Genomic DNA, 21,365 nt, shown 5'->3' with positions numbered 1-21,365 from the left:
CCCAGGGCCACCCGACGCCCCACCACGTCCCCCCCCTTTCCCCCCCCCCCCCGGCCCCGCCGCCATCACCCCCTCCCCTGCGGCCCGGCCCGCCGGCGCGGTGCATTGTGGGAGCGGCGGTAAGATGGCGGCGGCCGCCGCTGGGCTGAGCTGGAGGCGGGTGTCTTCCTTCACGGGGCCGGTGCCGCGCTCCCGCCACGGGCACCGCGCCGTCGCCATCCGCGAGCTGGTCATCATCTTCGGCGGCGGCAACGAGGGCATCGCCGACGAGCTGCACGTCTACAACACGGGTGCGCGGCGCGGGGCGGGGCGGTAGGGAGCGGGGGGCGGCGGGGAGAGGGCGGCGGCGCTGCCGCCATGTCCCTGGGGGCCTCCTCCTTCCTCCTCCTCCTCCTCCTCCTCCTCCTCCTCTCCCCCCGGAGAGCACGGCTGCCGCTGGGATCGCCCTGTGCTCCTCATCCCCTCCCCGTTTGCTGAGTCCTGGAGCCTGGGGGCTCCCCCGGTGGGCGCTCCCCCGCCGTGCCCAGGTCCCCCTCTGGTGGCAGCTCGCAGAGACGAGCGCGGTGGCTGGCACCGGCAGCCTTTTCAAGCGGGAAGCTGCCAACGGCTGCTGTCCTGAGTGAAGGATGAGGTGCCCGAACTGTGCGCGATGGAAGGCTGGAAAACTTCCGTGAGATTTCAGTTTTCGGCCTGAGGTGGAAGAGTGAGGTGGCTGAGCTGCGCTTCTCATCGCTGCTTGCGGCTTCGTGTGAAATACGCTGCAAGCATCAAAGTTAAGAGCACGTCAGCCATCCTTTTAACTCGCCAACTTCTAAAAATCATTCAAAAGTACAACCACACACTCCAAAAAGATGATGGTATTTTTTGCTGAATGGATTTCTTTTTTTTTTTTTTTTTGAGACAAAATCCGTGAGGGTGGAAATGTTCTGCACGTAGTTCATTACAAGGAAAATGCGTAGTGTTAGAGTTCTTCCAAGCGGATTATTCTGTGGGAGCTTAAAGATGTCACGTTTCGGAAGGCTGCAATCTCTTAACCTCACTGTTATGACAAGTAACCTAAATAAAGCTTTTAGATAAAGCAGTCACGTTGCTGTCTTTTGGAGCAACGGTTGTGGCAGATGTCTTAAGCGAGTCTTAATGTCACTTTATTTATTTTCCTGCCCAGATTCCAAAGGTGTTTGCCCCTTTGCAGCAGTGACAAAAAGGACCGACCGTGACTCAGCCATTCCAGCCCCCAGACGTGCGTTTGGCTCAAACTGACCTCTTTTCTCAGGGCTCAGATGCAGGGCTGCGACCTGGGGTGTCCGAGTGTGGGATGGCACCCGTTACTCCTGCTCTGAGCGTGATGACACACTGAGGACCTCTTAATCCCCTACAGCAGTGTTCTCTGGAAGCTTTTAATTTCACACGTTTCACACTTCTTACTCATGAAGAAAGCTTAGGAAAAGGAGAAGGCTATCCCTTGTAACTGCTTAGTTCCAAAACGCTTTGAACGACAATATGCTATGGTACCAGACAGTCTCAATTGCTGTTCTTGCCTCTCCTTTCCCATGTATCAGTGCAGTACTCTGTAGATATTAACATCCCAAAATAGTGTAATTAGTTTTTCAATAGGGCTATTAAGTCCAGGCACACTGCCATGCTGCTGCTGCTGCTATAATAATTCTGTTTCTAGGACTAACACTCTCCGAGTGCCACTTTTTTTCAGCAACTCTATTAAATTGCTGTACAGCCTTTGGTAACTGACTTACCGTGACCTCGTGCTCGTTTATATATTGAATAACATTGGTTTGATAGAGGTGTGTGTGTGTGTTTGTTTTAGTGTTTTAAATCAGATTAAACTGATTTCTTATTTTAAAAACTTAGTGTTAAACAGCCCGTTCACAGTCATCTGGCAGTTAAAAGGTAGTTCTTTAGAAAGTAGAGGTGTTTAAAAATACACTTTCCTTCTCACTGTTTTTTTCTTTGTTTTTTTTTTTTTTTTTTTAATTGTAGCTACAAATCAATGGTTCCTTCCTGCTGTAAGGGGAGATATTCCTCCAGGCTGCGCAGCACATGGATTTGTTTGTGATGGTACCAGAATATTAGTTTTTGGAGGAATGGTTGAATATGGAAGATACAGTAATGATTTATATGAATTACAGGTAGGAAATGTATGAAAATGTTCCAGTTCTGAGGACTACTTTGTGTATTTATTTAGGAATAAAACATTTTATATTACCAACTGCAGAGTGCAGTTAGATGAGCTTTGCTTTGCTCAAGGAAAAATAAACTCTTTAAATAGACTCTGAAGATGGAGGAAATGTAAATAACTTCGGAAAAAAGACTTCCGTCTAATCAAAGTATAAAATATTTAATGTTTTATGAAAGTTAGCTTTTATGTATCCCTGTTAATGTATGCCCTAAGAAAAGCTCAGCACTCTTTAAAAAATCATTCACATAATATGCAAGGAGTGTTAATATTATCTGAATTCATTGAGTATGAATAAATATAAATGAAGATATTTCTCAGCACGTCTTTCTTGTCTTTAAGGCAAGCCGATGGCTCTGGAAAAAAGTAAAACCTCAAGCTCCTTCCACTGGATCACCACCTTGTCCTCGACTTGGCCACAGCTTTTCTTTATATGGTAACAAGTGCTATTTATTTGGTGGCCTGGCAAATGAGAGTGAGGATTCAAATAATAATGTTCCCAGGTATGCTGTTTTGGTTTGAATCCAGTGTCTTTAAAAATAAATAATTATATGCAGCAATTTTGAAGAGGAACATTTTAGGGAGGCTGTCTTGCTTGCTGACTACCTGCATTTGGGTTGGTTGTGGGATGGATGGCATTGCATGCTAAGAAGCTTAAATATTTCTTCCGCTAATCCCAGTTTATGGAACACAGACTGAAAGCCCTGACACCTTTGGAGGGAAAACTAAATAGGGTTTGTTTTTTTTCCTTAATATTTTGGGGGATGTTTTTAAGAACGTGTGCTTGTGAGGTTTACTTAAAGAAGCAAAGTCTCATGAGTCATCAGGGAATTCACAATGGAAGTTTCTTCTACAATGCTCTGGAAAACAATCTGGATTTTTTTTAAAGTAACAGTTGCAGTTGCCTTTATTATCAGCAAACAGAACTATAACGATGAAATTTTGTACCATGCTTACCTGCAGTTTAGTGCTTATATCCCCTGAGCTACAAACTGGCAATCTGAAGCTCATTAAATGAGGTATTCAGCGTGAATGCCAAGATTCAAGTTATCTAAAAATAACATTCCAATAGATTCATCAACACATGGCTAATTGTCTCTTGGCCAGCCTGAACACACCAGTAAAGAACCAGCTCCTTTTCACCTTTGTTACCTTTGAGTTGCAGAAATTCTTTAAGTCCCATGTCATAGTGCATTTCTTACAACTTCATGCTCTATTCCAGCTTTATCCACATGTGGTAATTTCTGCTAAGAATGTTGTTTACCAGTTTTGAATGTTTCTTTCACAAGCTATGGTGTACGAAGTATGATGTAAGTATCGTGTGCCTTCCTTAGAGGCAAAAAGTTACAATAGTTCATTTTTTTTGTTTTAAATTCATTTAGTTTTGATACTGTCCACAATGCCATCGAATGTTTTGGGATTTTAAAATTCCCTGCTCTTCCAAGGTGGAAGGTGTAATGCTTGTAAGCAGTCAGCATTTAAAACTCACTTAAGTCATGTTTTTAAACATATTTTTCATACTGTGTCAATCATACCCTAGATATTTAAATGATTTCTATGAATTGGAGCTGCAGCATGGTTCTGGAGTTGTTGGCTGGAGTATTCCTGTGACAAAAGGTATCTTGCCATCTCCCCGAGAATCTCACACCGCCATTGTATACTGCAGAAAAGATTTGGGAAATCCAAAGATGTACATTTTTGGAGGGATGTGTGGCTGTCGGCTTAACGATCTCTGGGAACTTGACATAGGTGAGTTTATCTGCCAGTAGAAGTCAGTTCAGGGGCTTCACTGGCAATGAGGAAAAATTAAAGTATGTGAGGATTAATGGCATGCTGTAGTGCAGATGTTATTGGGACTTAAACTACAGTGTTAATCTTCTGTAATTTTTGGAATGAGATGGATACAGCATTGTTTGCATTTATTATCCTCATCCTCACGGATTTGGGTTATGCTGTGAGATTGTTTGTTTTCTTAGGCTGCATTAAAGGATGTCACTGTGATAACAGAGTTGAATAATCATAAAAAAATGAGCTTAATATATCCTTTTGGAAAACTGATAGAAAATTCTGACTAATTTTTTATGAATTTTAAAAGAAGCTTTAAGTGCCTGTTACTGTGCTTTCTTTTTTAACGTGGCCACCTTAAAAAGATGAAATTTTGTTTTGTTGAATGTTAGAGGTTCATTCCCTCCTAAAATCCAGATTGAGAAATTCACAGTAATAAGTTGATTGAAGATTTTTCTTCTTTTTCTTTTAGAAACCATGACCTGGTCGAGACCAGAAACTAAAGGGACAGTTCCACTTCCTCGCAGTCTCCATACGGCCAATGTAATAGGAAACAAGTATGTCTGTTGTTAAAAGCTCAACTATAGAAAGGTACACGTAGTAGGAGAACGGTGATGCTTATCCACTACTGCTCAGTATAAACCATCAGCCCTGTAGAGTACTTTTCTACTTCTATTACCCTACCTCAGTGGAAATTAAAAAGTACTGGTTTTAATTCAGAGTTCTCAAACTGTCAGTATTTCCATGCAGCAGGATGATTTGCCCGACCCACAAGTAGTTTTCCAAGCTCCTTTATGCATCTTTGTGCATTCAGGGGCAGCATCAGCTGGACCTGAGCTGGCTCTGTCGGGAGTCAACTTCGGTGCCTCTGAATCTGCGACAGGGAAATAGGTACACAAATAAACTGACCCAAAGAGTAGAGTTTAGTTCTAGGCAAAGCTGTTCTGTATTTTTGTGGACCAGTTTTTATGTAGTCTGTTCTTCAGTTCTTTGCTTCTTGCCAGCGTGACTCGTTCTGGCAGATAGCACTGACAAAATGGATTTCAGTACATTTTATCTGTTTACAAGCCAGGGTGAGGAGAAAGAGGCAGGGGGTGGGAAAGAATTGAGAAACTGTTTCCTGAGCCAAGAGCTTAGCATTTTTTATATATAAAATGTTATCAGGTTGTAGCCTGCATTATGTTTTTGGGTTTTGATATCTGACTTAGATACCTGTTTTCTAACTTTAGAATGATTTATTGAGAGGTCTACAGCAAAGGGCTGTAGAAATTCCATGTAAACACATGACTTCTGGAGAGTATTAGCAGGTTGGTGGTTTGTAAAAGGAACACAGTACTAATTTCTGTTTCTGGGAAGTTGTTTGAGATTTTATTTATTTTTAATCAGTTAACTTACTCAAAATTTTCAGAAGGTAGATGTCCGCAGCGAGACACAAATAAAATCTGATGTAAAGAAGAACTGTAAAGCGCTGGAAATTTCTGTTTTGTCCTAGTTTGAGAGAGCACATGCAGCAGGTCTGGAAATGTTAATTCACTTTTCTTTTCTTCTTCCCTCTTCCCTCTTTTCCTATATTTCAGAATGTATGTTTTTGGTGGATGGGTTCCACAGTCAGCAGGAGGTGAAATTTCTGCTCATGATGGTGAATGGAAATGTACCGGTTCATTTTCTTATCTTAATTTGGGTTAGTGTTTCTGTCTGTCTTGGAGTGGGCATTTTGAATTAATCCTTTCTTAACAGAGTAGAATAAATATTCTAAAGACCCTGAGATAGTTTTTAAGATAGTTGTAAACATAGTTGAATACAGAAGATACCTTTTTTTTTTTCATCTTTCTTAAGAAATGCTTTTTTCTTTGATCATTCAGCATGTTTGCTGATGCAAATCTTTGTTCGTACAGCTTTTAATACTAGGTGAAATAGATAGCACTTCTTCATTTATAGTAGGACACAGGAAAGATCCTGAAATGAATTTTTTTCTAAACTGTGATAGAACTGTCCCTTAATCTTCAATTTCTGATCTTCTGTTTATCTGAGATGGGCACCAGAGGTCAGAAAATTGATCCTGAATCAACTGAACATATCTTACAAATGAATTGGAAAGTGACCTTCTATTTGTAATATTGAAAAATCCAATGCAGTCATTATAAAAACAGATGTGATTTATTTTCATTTTCTCTGAGCAGTTAAGTGTATTAACATCTGTATTGCATGCTTTGAAATCCATCTAGAAACTAAAGTTTTCGAGTTTTGTTTACTAGATACCACAGAATGGATAGGTCTGATCTCAGATTGCCAGGAAGACAAAAGTAACTTGTTACCAGGGCCAAGAGCAGGACACTGTGCGGTAGCAGTTGGCACTCGTCTGTATATCTGGAGTGGTAGAGATGGTTACAGAAAAGCTTGGAACAATCAAGTTTGCTGCAAAGATCTTTGGTACCTTGATACTGGTGAGTCAGAAATAAATGAGAGACTTGTACTATGTTCCATATTTTATTAATATATCGGGAGTTGGCATCATCAATGCTCAGAAGCTCTGAAGCTGTAGCAAGCACAAAAGTGTTTTAAATTTTAAAGCTTATTCAAATAAGCCACGCTTCACTGTTGATTGTTTGAAGACTACAGCTGTAATTCAAACAGAAGAAAATAGAAAGGCATGTTTAAAGCCCCTGAAAGAACTTTGTGGCTAAATTCTGTATTGCATGCCATAGTTGGTACATAAAAGGAGTGTTTTACCTAAACTCAAAGTTCCTGGCCTCTCTTCTTAGAGTGATCTCTTCTGTTGCTACTTACCTTTTTTTTTTTTTTTTTTAACCAACCCCCTCCTTCTCTTGGGATTGTTGCTGCTGCTGCTGCTTCCTCATCTCCTGGACTGAAAAAAGATACTGTTGAATCAGAGAAAGGACCAAATTGTTCTGGGGCTTAGGGGATTTTGGGGTATTAATCACTCATTAGTAGCTGACACGATGGATATTTGTTTGTTAGCAGGACACGGAGATGGTATCAGGAGTGAGGAAACTAGAATAGCACTTTCAGGAGGGAGCTGTTGCCTGCTCAAGCAGAAGTATAAGGATGGTTATTGGAGAATGTGAAACATTTAGGGCAGTGGAGAATTTTTCTTTTTTTTTTTTTTTCCCTTTTTTTCCCTCCCCTCAGGATAAGGTTAGAATAAGTAAAGGAGTGGCAGGGGAGGGATGTGCTTGAGAGTGCAACCTAGTCAGGCATCAGGACAAGTGAGGAGAGCAGGTCATCGGCATTGAATCGTGCCTGGGCTTCAGCCTGTGCAGAAGTTTGAGGGAAAGCTCACTTTAGCTAGAGAGAGCAGGCAAAAAGGAAGTTCAGTCTTCCATGAATTCCTTCCAGGAGTATGTAAAGCTTTAGGAGCCAAAGAGCTGCACATTGCCTTTTAGAAAAGGAAAAGGATCTCGTGTACTGTAATGCCTATAATGATGTGTATACAACACAAAGACATACCAGCAGCAGAAGAGCCGTTAAAACACTAAGAAAGGCATCAAAAATTCAGTGTTTTTGAACACTTTAGAATGTGAATTTATAATTCTGTGCTCGACCTGACACACTTGACAATGTTTCTTGTTGAATTTGGTACATATTATACATAAGTGAAAAGGGACCTATTGATTTTCTTGCTTTATGTAGATATTTCTTAAGCTTTTAAAAGGGGAAGTTTCAAATATGGCACCTGTATTCTATTGGTTTCTTGTAGAGAAACCTCCAGCGCCATCACAGGTACAGCTGATTAGAGCTACAACCAACTCTTTTCAAGTGAAATGGGATGAAGTACCTACTGTTGAAGGATATCTTCTTCAATTACATGCTGATTCACCAGTGCCATCAGCGGCTGGAATACCTGGCACTGGGGCTCCTGAGACATCCATGCTGAGTTCACAAGGTAGTAGTCAGATCACATTACACTAATGCTTGTGCAAAGGTAGAGTAGAGATTTGAGTAAATAACTGAGTTGTTTGTTTGTTTGTTTTAAGTAAGATGACTCAGAGAGACATACCCTCTTTCTTTGGATATTTCCAAAATGTGTACATCGTAATTATGGAAAATTCAGCTTAACCTGTCTCTTGTCAGCTCTGGCTATCTGAACGCTGGAGATATTTGTGTAGTACTGGGCATGAATTGAGAAAGGAGACGGCGAGGAAGGGATTTTAATTGACTGTTTGGCTATGCAGTTTCATTTCAACCAAGTCATTCTTCAGGCAACCTCATGTCTCCCTCGTGCTTACTGGAATAGATTCCACCCATTAATACTAAGTTTTATGTAACTGATTGCGATTTGCTTTTGTTTACCTGAAAGGTGGCTCTTCTCTGCATCAAACTCCACAATCATTGACTAGTGTCCCTTGTCCAGAAATGAAGGTGGATCATCCCAGCCAAGCAAATAATGTCATTCCTAATAATGTAAGTGTAAATTGAAAAATGCTTAAGTGGCAAAGTAGTGTGGGAAGCAAGAGAACTGCCAAAACACTTTCTCAGCTTTTAAAGTCCCTGCCTACTTTTTAGACCTTAGAAAATTCCCAAATCAAACAACAACAAAGACATGCGCTGAAGTGGTTGTATATGCTTTTTTACATCCTTTTTATTTTCATGATTGACACGGTCTTTAAAGTCCTCTTCCTGGTAATACAGAGAGCAAACTGCAACTGTGTTGGCTTCCAGAATGCTAACTGGGAGCCTGATAACAGGAGAAATACTTTTCACCCTCAAAATGTTGGTGAAATTCATGTGGGAAGCAAAAAGGATAATGCATGTTCCTTCTTAGTTCAGGTTTTCATGCTGCTCTGCTTAGCAGTAGGTTTCTACTACAGTATAAACCCAATTATTATGTATTCTGGCTGTGCAGTTGTACATGTTCCGCTGTTTTGCCAATAACAAAGAAACAGAGGAAGAACTCTGGCTAAAGGATCCCATTTTTAATAACATAGACCTTTTCTTAATTGTGTAGATCTGTATGGAATTAGATCTGTATGGAATTCATAATGTGTTCTTGCAGAAAACACACGTAGAAGTACTGTGAATTTTACTAACAGTAGAAATATCTTAGATATGCGCCAGGAAAGCAGTGGTTGAAAGCCTCTTTAATTGTGATTTTTGCCCCCCTGCCCATCCCAACCCCTGTCCCCCCACCCCAATAGGCTAAATGTATGTATTAATGAGCTTCTGTGTGATAAGAATGTGAGCTCACTCAGATAAAATGTAGCAGGGGACAGGGACACTTCCAAGTTAACTTAGTTTCAGTCTTTCTTTTATGATGGCTAGAATAATGTGGATTGTGACGTTGATTGCTTGTTGTATTTTAAAGTGCCGGGGGATTGGTAGGAGGATTTTTGTTGTTTTTGAGCAAGCATTTTCATGCCATGTTTGCAACCGAAATTTATGAACTTCACAGTTAACCAAAACAACTTATTTGTTAATATTTAGGTCCAAGTTTCCCTTTCATCCAACTCATTATTAAAAATAGAAGGAAAAGAAAAGGTTGCAGCACCTGAGAACAAGATTACACAGGAGACTATGAAAAACCATGCAGATGCAACAGGATTCAAAGAATCAAATGCCCCTTCTCTCTTGCCTGTTTGTACTTCAAGTAAGATATCTACAGAATAAAAAATAATTAAAAAGTGAGAATTAAAAAGTCATCTCAAACACAGAATAAGATTATTTCTGTCTTGCAATTTAAAATTATTTTATATATGCATTTAAAAAAATCCTTGTGCTAGTTACTACTATACATAATTTTAGACATTACATGGAAAAAGGAAATCCTAAATTGTTTTAAGTATCACAAGAGAAAATTCTTAATATATTCAATATTATGATGGCAAATGTGTCTCTTTAAACATAAATAGCCCTTCTTAACGTCAAAGACCAGATGGACAGTACCAGATCTATTGTACTAGGTAAGGTTATAGTAGCTCAAGGCTCCTTTTGATAGTACTTCTCTGCCTGTTAATAATGAAAAGTTACTAGCCTGGTAGATGACGTAGAGAGGAGCATGTTTTTCTCTGGTTACAGAGGAAAAAGAAACTGACTAGTCACTGATGTAGGCACTTCACTGAAAGTTCAGTGGGGTGAATCCAGGCGCAAGCACCTGATCTGTTTATATTTGACTTTTACGTAGTTTATGTGGTGTTACGTTTTTCATTTCCTTTGCAGTGTGTTTTAATTATTGTGTGGAAGTTCGGGATCTTAGTGCTGAGCAAGAAGTAGACTTCCACTGATGTTAATATGAAATTGCTTGTTATAAAGCTGTGATATTCATTTGTGTGAATACTTTTTTCCCCAAAATTGGTTAAGAAAGGATTAAATAGATAAAGAATACATCTAGCACAAATGAAATTGCTATTTGAATACAACTGTTAACATGTATTTGGTTATGACTATACAGACAAGTTCTTATTATGCTAGTTACATAAAGAAAGTGTTAGCAATGCATATAATCTGATCTATTTTAGTCTAAGCCTGAGCTAACGTCTGTTTTTATGTGAAACTAAAGCCGTTAGATCAAGTTGAGATTTGTTAGGTGTCATCAGTATTGAATTCTGGTTAATATTTTCTTTTTCTAAGGTCCTCAGACTTCAGCAAATGTAGGTGAATTACATGACTTGGACAAAAGAACTGTAATGCCCGATGCTTCTGTATCCAGTACTGTCTCCAGCACACAAACTATGGTAACCCAGCAGGCTGTTAAAACTGAATCATCAAGTACAAATGGGGCAGTTGTTAAAGATGAAACTTCACTAACAACATTCAATTCAAAATCTGAAGGTTTGAAATGTGTTTCACATACTGTATTTTGAGCCATATATATCTAAGGCCATCAGAGTTCCTGTAGTGTGGTGGGATTCCCATCTTGGCTAGTACCTGGGATTGAGATAGGGCTTTGGGCCGTGGAGGACCTTGGGCAGCCTGAATGATCTCTGCTATGTTTTACACATCTTTTAAAATCAGGATATTCCTTTTATATTCTTGCAAACAACTTTGTTTCCTGTAAGTGAAAAATCCTTTAAATCTTCGTTCATGCAGAAGCCTGTTTTTTAAACAGCAGTGACAGCCAGTTTTGTTGCCTGTAGGATATTTGCTTTCATTCAGTGATTGTCTGCTTGTTTCATCAGCAAAAGTCTACAGATAATAAACTTACATGGTTTTGATTTTAAACAATTGACCCCTGTAACAAATATGGCCAGCTTATGTGGCTGTGGCTAGCTCACCACTAGCCAAAGGTGGTGACCTCTTCACAGTGTGCTTGAAGTATCCAAAATAAGCACCAATACAAAAACTAAACATAAACACTTTTTCAATTCTGTTTTTCATGAAAATCAACAGACTGTGCTTGCTATTGTTTTGAGTGTTAGCTAAAGTATTCTCTTACTGAATACAAGTAGTGTAATTTTTACTGAACAGTATTGTTTTTTAAAAACAAACACAAGTATAGAATACTAATATTCCCTTGAGTTTTTCATGTGCTTTGGTTTCTTTTCATTTTTTTTTAAATTCAATTTTAAATTTAGTAAATGTTCTTTTCCTATTTGTTAGGTTAGTTTAAAGATTAATTGCTCTTATTCAGAATTCAAACTGTATTTATTTCTGAAGCAGTGTGTTAAGATTTCATGCTTAGGCGATTCATACTGTGTCATCAGTATGTGCCTCAATCTGATATTTATTACTTGTTCACAAATATTTCATACTGATTTCATAATCCTGTCATATTTTAGTATTTTCTGAGTCTTGTCTGTATTATCTGTAGTTGTCTGCAGCGTCAGGCTCTTATAATTGTTCTGTGAATATAAAACAAACCAAAATCAGTTGTTCATGTTACAAATAAAGCTGCATGCAAAAGAACTTTGAGACATACTTTTGCAGCAAACACTTGTAAATGGCTATTGAGGTCAGCTTTTATATTCTGTGGACTTTGTGTTATAAAGCTTAATTTGTAAGAAAAACTTAAGTGTAATTTTTTGTTTCTAGCTGCTGAAACTGCTTATATCATGCCTTCAACGAGGGTCAATACTGGACAGACAAATGATTCACACTCCTCTGTAAGTCTGCATAAGTATAATTAAGTTCTGTTGCTCTATTGGTTAGTTGTAAGGGCTCTTCTGTTTTTCTTTAATTGTATCTCTTTGAAAGAGAAGCAAGGTATATTTAGGGCTTGAAGTGAATAATACAGGGGTAAATATTTTCTGTTGTGAATTAATTTCATTGTGCGGGTTAGATTTGAATCTAAGTAGCAGTTGTGTATTCGGGAGGAGATCCAAGTATGTGTTTCAGCTGTTAGATCATTTTTATTGACTGGCACAGTGAAGTGGTCTTTCTGCTGCATAATGTGCAAATGTAAAATGTTTTTCTGTCTGCACAACTGAATTTAAAACGTATTAGATCAGATATAGTGTTAGCTGCTGATCTGTAGGTTTGAAACGTAACTGAACTGACATCTTGATGTTTTTCCCTAGAGGAGATGGGGACTGGCTATGCAAGCTGTAAATACTGCCTGAAAAAAAGTAAATGCCTCCTATTTCACCTGCTTACAACTTAATACACAAAACCGAGGTGCCACCAAAAGAGTGGAGCTAAGGATGGGAAGAAGCAGCTGCTACTAAAGGGTTGGGGTGCTTTTGCCAATAGCAGCTGCCACTCCTACCCCTTTCCCATGCTAGCAGGGACATCATCTGTCTGCGCTGGGCAGCACTGCGAGTGCTCTCCTTGGGGCCTGGAGACAAGCAAGAAAGACAGCTTGTCTTTCTGGGCCAGTCAGGAATAGTTCTGATGCCCTCCACAACCATTGCCCCATGCCACAGTGGAGGCCCTGATCTCAGATGCAAGTGAATTTAGTAGCTGCTTTCAAGGGAGTATGATTGGGGCTGAGATACAGCAGAATCCCAGGTAGAGCTGCTGATGTACAACCACATTGCAGTGTTCTTCTTGGCCTCTGAGCAAAATTAACTCACAACTACCGGCTGCTACACACGCCTAGTTCTACAGCTGTAAACTTCTTCCCCTTCCTGTTTAAACTAGAACGTCAGAGATGACGTCCCATCTACAGCTTTCCTATTTTCTAAATGATGGACTGAGTCTAAATACTTAGAACCGCTTGGTTTTGAACAGTATTTCAACAGCAGATGCGTATTCATTTAAAGTATAAGGAAGTAATTTACTGGTATGAAAGGGGATTCTCCTGCATACACTAGTCTTGAAATGTTTTTTTTATATTACATTAAAGTGTATGGATGGTCTACATAACATGTTCTTCAAATACTAGAAAACTCCACAAAGACAGATGGCACCGGTGAAAGCAAGAGACCGGCAGTGGTATGATGTTGGAATTTTTAAGAACAACAGTGCTGTGGTGAGCCAGTTCTACTTGCTGCCAGAGGAAACACTGAGCAACTCTAACAAGGTAGCTGCTAATTTTTCTCTGACATACCTTGCACACAGGTGTTTTGGAATCCAACGTTCATATGTTTGACAACAAAATGTGGAACTTTCTGATACAAACTGGTGCTTATAGGAGTTTTGAGATCAAAGTTCCTGACATATTTGGCTTTTTATTTTTTTTACTGTTTCCTAAACCAGATGTATTTTTTTCCTGTTGTTTTTGTCTAGTTATATGGAACATCTTATTGTGCCATTGCTAATTCTTTCCATATTTCTATTTGTAGCCTTAGGAAGGAATATTCAACTTAATGAACTTTCAAACCAGTAAAACTCTTAAAAATAAAGAACTTTTAAGTATATTATTTCCCTACAGTACTAAAATATTTCAGTTTCCTCCCTGTCTCAAGGATACATTTTAAAGATACTAGTAACAGCCTAGAATGTTTAAAAAGACTAGATGTGGAACAGTAGTGGCTGTTGAATTAGTTTTCTATAAGATAATGTTGTTAAATATGTAAGTCTGTATGTGAACACATTATACACATGTAATTTGCAAAGCCTTTGTAGTCTTGATAGTGAAAGTGTAGGTTAATGATGTCCAAGTGGACTAGAAACAAAACTGATGACTGTATGTCACTTAAATGGGCGGAAATACCTACAGCCAGGAGGCTGCTTCTCTTAAAAAGATGCATGAGTTGATTTCAAAACTCAGAAATCAGCATTTGCTTCCTTGTATGTAACCTGTTTGTCAGCAAATGTCTTACATACAGTAAGTAAATACTACAGTATTTACTTAGCTGTGCTTTCTGTCTGCCAGAACAGATCTCTGCCTTACTTGTAGCACTTTACCTGTTAGTAGGCAGCTTAGGTATCTTACTTGCAGATAGGACATGTAAGAGAAAATAAAACTCGTGAATGGATTTTAACCTCTGATGCATATGTATGTATTAATAGGCAACCTGAGCACTCTCCAAACCCCTCAGTCTTCTTTCAAGAATGTATTTGTAGGACTGATTGTATTAAAAAAAAAAAAAAAAAAAGCCTTCACAAAGAGTAGAACAAGCTTCAGGCACTTGGGCTTTCTTGTTGATAGTGGTGGTTTTTAAACGTCGTTAGAACTTAGATATTTTTAGTAAGAGGGTGTTTCATGGAGAACAGGTTTCAGTCTTAACCATGGGTTAGACAAGAGCTGTTGTGTTGGTGTTTGTGTTAGAGTAGATGAAGGTATTCAAGGTGCTGTCTTACCCCAACAGGTTTTCTTAAAACGCAAAACAACAGAACGCTTTTCTTGAAAACACTTCATTATAAATATTCCACATACCAGTTTTAAAGAGTATATGTAGTATATTTCACGGTGTTTATATTGTTTAAGGTTTGTTACATATTATTCACAAGGAAAATAGTTCAATAGGAAGCTTCAAAGATGTATCAAGGTATGTGTTAAGCGAGGAAATACACTAGCACATGATGTTTCAGAAACTTACTTGTTACTAACTTACTGACTGTGCTTTTCTTCAAAAATATTTAGGTTACCTATTCATAAATTGCAACTCTTTAAGTATAGGAATAAGTAATTTTCAAAGAAAAATATTTCTGAGGACAGTGGACTACAGTAATTAAGTAATAAGTATACAGTTAGAAATGCTGCTTTGCTTTTACTTTCCGAAGTAAAGCTAAACAAGAGATGCAGTTCAATTTAAGTGTCTGGGGTTTTCATGTTTTCTGTTGTTTGAGGGGAGGGAGTTGTTCTTGGACCAGTTGTTTTGAGGCAGGCTAGTGCCTTTGTCAGAAACTTTCTGATTTAAATACAAAAGCATTAGATCAGGTTTGGGTTTCAATTAAACTTAACAATCTCCGTTTATTGCTACCCACTTCATGTCTTTTTTTTTTTTTTTAGGCTAATTGTGTTTAGAATACATTTTAAAGTAACAAAAACACTGCTTTATTTTCAGCTGGAAAGTGCAGATGTGCCAGACTACAGATTACTTAAGAAACAGGATCTTTTTCCAGGCACAGTGTACAGGTTCAGAGTCGCTGCAATTAATGGCTGTGGTGTTGGGCCTTTCAGTAAAGTCAGTGAATTCAAGACTTGCATTCCGGGTTTTCCTGGAGCTCCTTCAACAGTCAAAATCACCAAGGTGAGAAACATAAATAGTTCTTGTTCTGATGCGTACAATTCTGTTCAAGCTTAATCCTGGAACTCTTGTTTTTGGCTAGTTGGCTTTTTTTTTTTTTAAAGTGAAAAATGAAATGTTGAATAGTGCCAAATGTTTAGTTGGTGACTTCTTCTCAACATAATATTCTTTAGGAAGCTCACTAAAAATATTTTAAAACTTAATGATCACATTGCAAGATACATCTTAATTGTCTGATAATTTTCCCATTGTTTTATTTTCCTGCATTCTTAATTTTATAGGGGTTTACCATGTTTAAAACAAAATTTAAGACACTTTACCTCCGAAGGATGATTAGGTTTTAGTCTTTTTGCATAAAAGAACAGTGGTGTTGGTAAAATCAGAGGGCAATTCTGGGTAATGAATTGATAAACTAACGTGCATTTTCATCTCTTAAAACTGCTAACTTTCAAGTAGATAGCTTTTACAAACCCGTAGCCCAACAAATTCCACCTTAAAAATACTTAGGGATTTTTGTCTTTCTTTTTCTGGGGTTTGTGACTTGTTTTAATGGTAGATGTGTTTTATTGTTTAGTGTTTCACTTTGCCCAACATACTGTCTTTTTTACTAGTGAAAATTTGGTACATCCACACATACAAGTAAACTTGTATTTAGAAGTGTAGTATCTTTCTTTTTTGAAAGAATGGATCAGAAAATAAGCATTCTTATTTTCTAAAATACCCTTTGGCATCTGTGTTGATTCTGCATTAGTACCAGAAGAAAGAAACAAAAGGTTAATTGTGGAATAAAGAGTAGCAGAATAGGTTAGAAGTTTAAGATGCACCTTAGGTTTTTATGTATTTATAACTATTTGTATTATATATAGTTCAGTGTCTAACGGTTAGCTGAATAGTATCATACTTTCTCTTTTTCTTCAGAGCGTAGACTGTATTCATCTTTCTTGGGAGCCTCCGGCTTCACCTTCTGGAAATATTTTGGAATATTCTGCCTACTTAGCAATCCGTTCCACACAATTACAGGAAAATCCAAATCAGCTTGTGTTTATGAGAATATACTGTGGGCTTAAGACATCTTGTATAGTGACAGCTGCCCAGCTTTCAAATGCTCATGTTGATTACACTTCACGACCTGCTATAGTGTTCAGGATTTCTGCAAAGAATGAGAGAGGATACGGACCGGCCACACAAGTTCGATGGCTTCAAGGTAAAGTCAGTGTCAGACACAGCATTTAAGTGGGCTGTGGCAGAGAAAATAGCTGATTGTGCCTCTACAACCAACGCTTTTCTCAGCAGCGCATGTCTCAGCAGTGCACTTTTCTCAGCAGTGTAACGTCATTTTGTTCTTTGGAGAAGTTTTAGGAAAAGGTGGATGTTAACTTTTAGCTTAACATTAAGAGATGGTATTTGTTCGCAAGCAAAGACAAGCAGGTACTGAGCGTTGGTTATTGAGTCTCACTTAGTCCCTCCAATAATAAAATGCTAGTAAGCTTCTGATTTCCCTGTACTTCGCTTCAGCTTAAAAGTTTTCCATTTTATTAGTAAGTAATCCAGTTATATGCAGGAATGTAGTCTTTTTTTCCCCAATCTTTACTCATTCCTTATCAGAATAGTTTTTCATAAAGTGACATAAGGTGCATTTTTGTGATTTAATGTACTCTTTAAAGTCTGTATTAGAGCTATTAGGAATAGGTTTTGTCATCTCATCTCTGCACTCAAATTTGTGATAAGTTGATCCATGCCCATCCCCAACTAGAAATTCCCACCCTCTGGGGGGTAACGGGCTGTTGGATGGGCTTGACTGTCCTGCCAGTCCCTGCGCTGGGATCCACAGGGTGCGGTTGAAAGTGAACTGTTCAATACATCTCTGGTTGTTTTGAGTGTAGTTTTCTGAGGTGGGTAGCAACAATGAAGAAGTTGTCTTCCTACTGTTTAGTACTCTAGTGCTGTTTTAACCCTGATCCCAGAACTATGTATCCCAGAACTATGAAACAGTGGTTGTTTGATAGCATTTGATCATGTACGCCTGTGAAATTATGAAATGTTTCACAATGTCTCCTTCTTTTTGCAGATATGAAAACATCAAGCTCAAAGTAGAATCAAGATAATAAATTTCAAGTTTCGAATGTAGTGTTTAATGTAACTCTTGTACTATTTGTAAATGCTACAAATATTTTATTTTTGCATTGTTTTTATCTTAAAAATATATAACCTTTTTTACGTTTGAGACATCAGCGTTACAGAGCCTTGCTCAGGTATGAGTACCATATGGAAGCTATACTGAAGATGGTGGGGTGGAGGACCATACTCTATCCAGTAGCTTTTTGGTAGTGATAGTTAAAATATTAAATATATATATATATACACACAGAGTTTCAAATAAAAAAAAATTGGCATATGCAGTACTATTTGAGGTAGAGTCCCCATGATTGCTAGAGATTTTGCATAAATAACTCATAAAGATTTGGTAAATGAGCAAATTGTTTGATTTCAGTTTCTTATACCACATTCTTCATTGTGGTGTCTGAGTACAAGGCAAAAAATTTCCAGTTATTATATAGTAACTTAAAATGTATAAATATTTTAATATATACTTTTTTTGTAAAGAAATGATTTTTCTACTATTTGTAACAAATATCTTAATCCTGAAAGATATCCCCTGAAAATTTAAAAGGAAAAAGATACTTAGTCATTTGTCTTATTACAAAAAAAAAAAACATAAATTCATTGTAAATGCACTACTAATATTTAGAATTATCCTTTTGTAGTTGTACAAATCTTAAACTTGTAAATACCAATGTTTACAAGAGACCTTTCTGGTCTTGTATTAAAACTTCCATGAGATTCATTCTCTTTTTTTTTTTTTAAATCCATATGCGTTGCTTTTAGCATATGCTTGCTTTTTGCACTAATAATAACTTACCTCATTCCTGTGTTTGTAATCACTTGTGTTGCTTCCATAATGTTTCTGTAAAACTTCAATCTGAAAACTTTAACCAAAGTTTAGAATACATGGTAAGCAATTTTGCACATATCGTATGGCAACTTTTGACATATTTATTCCAGTTAATCTTCTTAAGTGCTTGTTTGCTTTACCAGTATATTCTACCAATCAAGTTCAGTATCTCCCTTTTACTATGCATCATTTTACATTAACTAGCTAGCTGATAAATTCAACAAGCATTACTTCTAGGAATAGGTTGATCCATTCCTATGCTAGATGAAAAATTTGTTCACAGTAGTGAAATAAAGGTAAACATTTTAAATGCTATTTATGTATCTATAGAGAAACCTATGTTTACCAAAGTGTAGAGGAAAATGGCTGAGTTGGACAAGGTCACTAGGTGAATAGATTGAGGCACCTAAGATTTATTTTAAAATAAAATCTAAATTACTTTACCGTGCAATGAAGTTTATACTTTGCACTTTAATTTTACCCTGAATGCCAAAATACAATATACATCAAGGTAGAATTACTTGCCTCTGCCAGTTAAATTTGTCTTAACAGCATTTGTAAATAAATAAACTAAATGAATTGACGTGCCTGGTTTGGTGGGAGAAGTATCACTAAGATGTTAGAGATTTAACAGCTCAAGTATCCCAGAGCAGATTTTATAGCCAAGTTTTAGCTACCCTGAAAGTCAGGGTTGTAACAGAAGTGCTGATACAGCCTTAATTATTGCAACACATCACATGCTATAATAGCATATAAAAAGTGCTGGGGACCATAAATTGCTATAATAGTGTTAATTGTGGCACAGGAGTAACACACACGGTTTTACTCCAGAGAAAAATCTTGTGATTATGACAATGGCGGATATCCCAGATTCACTTTAAACAGTGTTTATAGTATGAATGTATAGGAATTTTTCCTGAAGTTAACTGGCTTTAAAATACTTGTGTTTTAATGGTCCATTTCATCAGGTATGATCTCACTACCAATACTGTCTGATAACTAAAAATAATACTGTACACGAGCTGTTAACTAGAAAAATATAACTTGGTTTTTCTTATTAGTACTGTGAAAGAAGCCTTTAGAGAAAACACTTGTGGCTTTGATTTTGTTGGTTGATAGCTGTGATTGTAGAGTTGTTATTTAAGAATAAAATCTGTTGGGTATGTCTGGGTGAAGTTTTTTTGCACTTGGTTTCACATGGTTTGCACAATTTCTTTTCCAGTGGGTATGTCACAACTACCAAAGGGTAAAACTGTGGCGTTTTCAATGAAAGTATAATTTCCTTGTAAGTGTGCTTTCTTCAGCTGACTTGACATAAGATGTCATTTTCTCTTCTTTGTCCAAGTTGGGTGACGTTGAATAGTGATCATATGCAAATCTTCAATTCCTTACGGTTTTACTTTAAAATGAAATTGTGGTACATGCTGTAAAATACACTTTGTGGTCCGTTTTAGAACTGTATTTAGAACATGTCTAAATCTCACCTGTTTGCCTATCAACTAGATATCAGACAAATATTGATTGTTTGATTTAAAATTCATTTGGAAGACTGTTGACATCAACTCCTTGAGAATCCGTGTTATCCACTCACTTCTTAAGTCACTAAATGACATGTAACAAGCTGAAATCTATCAGGCGACAGTATCCATGTTGTAGAAATGTCTAGGTTTACTGAACTTGCTGAGGAAGTTGTGACGTGACCGTGGGTGCAGGACAGTTGTGCCAGTTAACGGCAGACGCTGCTACAACTTCACCTTAAGAATGTTCTTGTGAAAGTGGAAATAACGTGAACAATAACCTACACTTTGTGTTTTCAAAGTAATTATAGCAATATCTTTTGAATGTAGTTTGGAGTAGAGCACATGATCATGCCATAAATTCTGAAGATATAATAAGTATTACTGTTGTTATCTGATATTTCAGGATAGCGAATTTGACGTGAACTTAGTCTTACAGCCTGTTACTTAATGACCTCTACAAGGAAACTGACATTTTGTACAATTAAAGTTGATCGGTCTTATTTCAAAGCATTGTTTGTTCTTTGTAATAAAGTGGTTGTCCTATCAAATGCGTTGTAAGCAGTGAAGTGTACGTCTGCTTTTTCCGAGGGGATAATACAGAGAAGAGAGCGAGTGTGTTTGTCTTGGGGAGAAATAAGAGGGCTTACTGATGAGCAGTGTAATACTGAGTACTACTCTTCCATAAAAGGTGCTTCCCAAGTGACTTGGTTACATTATGGCTTGTCTGGTTGCTTTTTTTCTTTCCTAGTTGTGGTTCCCTGGTTTCCCACCACCCCTTGTGCTGCAATTGCTGCGCTCTTCACCTGTTCTCTGCCCCCTTCCGTGCCTTTGTGCTGTGCAGCTTGCTGGCCCCTATTTGTGACAAGAATTTTTTAAATTGCTTTCCTTGTCTATACAACAGCCGTGCTGGTGCTGTTCAAAGTGATTGGCAAAGAGTTTGGTATTGCCTTGTTACAGGTGGTTAAAAGGAAGGGATTTGAGTGAGGACTTAATGCACTCAGAAGGCTTCCAACTTCCAACTCTGCCCAAAACGTCAGAGTTTTGGGGCAAGCTGCTAAACTCAAGTTGCGGTTGACTATGGGAGTCTCCTGGGGAAATAAGTAATATTTGCTTCTAAAAGCAGAGGAGGAGATCAAGTGGACTGAAAGGGCTCCAGAATGGTTTCTGGACCTCTTTAAGAGAGTTCATATGACAAACTACTAAAAGCTGTCCATTCCAAATTGATTTCGTTGTGCTCCCAGCTATTGAGTAAATGCCTTATTTTCAATTGTCTGTGATCCTTGCGTTAGTGGATAACAAATGGGACATCCTAAGCAATCAATGAAGAATTCCCATGTGGTTTTTTTTTCTTTCTAAAATTCTCAGAATGTAACTTATTTTCTCATTAA

The 21,365-nt window shown here is 37.9% G+C and overlaps 1 protein-coding gene across 2 annotated transcripts; it reads left to right on the top strand.

Annotated features, from left to right (window-relative positions):
• Positions 1 to 98: 98 nt before the first annotated feature.
• On the top strand, positions 99 to 20,530 carry HCFC2 (host cell factor C2). 2 transcript variants are annotated; one of them, XM_048080723.2, is made up of 16 exons: positions 99 to 290; positions 1,996 to 2,144; positions 2,534 to 2,694; positions 3,732 to 3,940; positions 4,449 to 4,533; positions 5,554 to 5,657; positions 6,232 to 6,420; positions 7,695 to 7,880; positions 8,295 to 8,398; positions 9,419 to 9,581; positions 10,562 to 10,762; positions 11,963 to 12,033; positions 13,254 to 13,391; positions 15,322 to 15,507; positions 16,423 to 16,708; positions 17,573 to 20,530. In XM_048080723.2, the coding sequence occupies exons 1-16, from the start codon at positions 125 to 127 to the stop codon at positions 17,596 to 17,598; spliced, it is 2,424 nt and encodes an 807-aa protein (XP_047936680.2). In that variant the 5' UTR covers positions 99 to 124; the 3' UTR covers positions 17,599 to 20,530. The 2 variants fall into 2 exon arrangements, with proteins under 2 accessions (XP_047936680.2, XP_066853425.1); XM_066997324.1 differs by having other exon boundaries at positions 16,423 to 20,530.
• The last annotated feature ends 835 nt before the right edge of the window (positions 20,531 to 21,365 follow it).

This window comes from Anser cygnoides, chromosome 1 (assembly GCF_040182565.1).
Source record: "Anser cygnoides isolate HZ-2024a breed goose chromosome 1, Taihu_goose_T2T_genome, whole genome shotgun sequence".
Taxonomy (NCBI): domain Eukaryota; kingdom Metazoa; phylum Chordata; class Aves; order Anseriformes; family Anatidae; genus Anser; species Anser cygnoides.
This window is presented reverse-complemented; position numbering and strand designations above follow the sequence as displayed.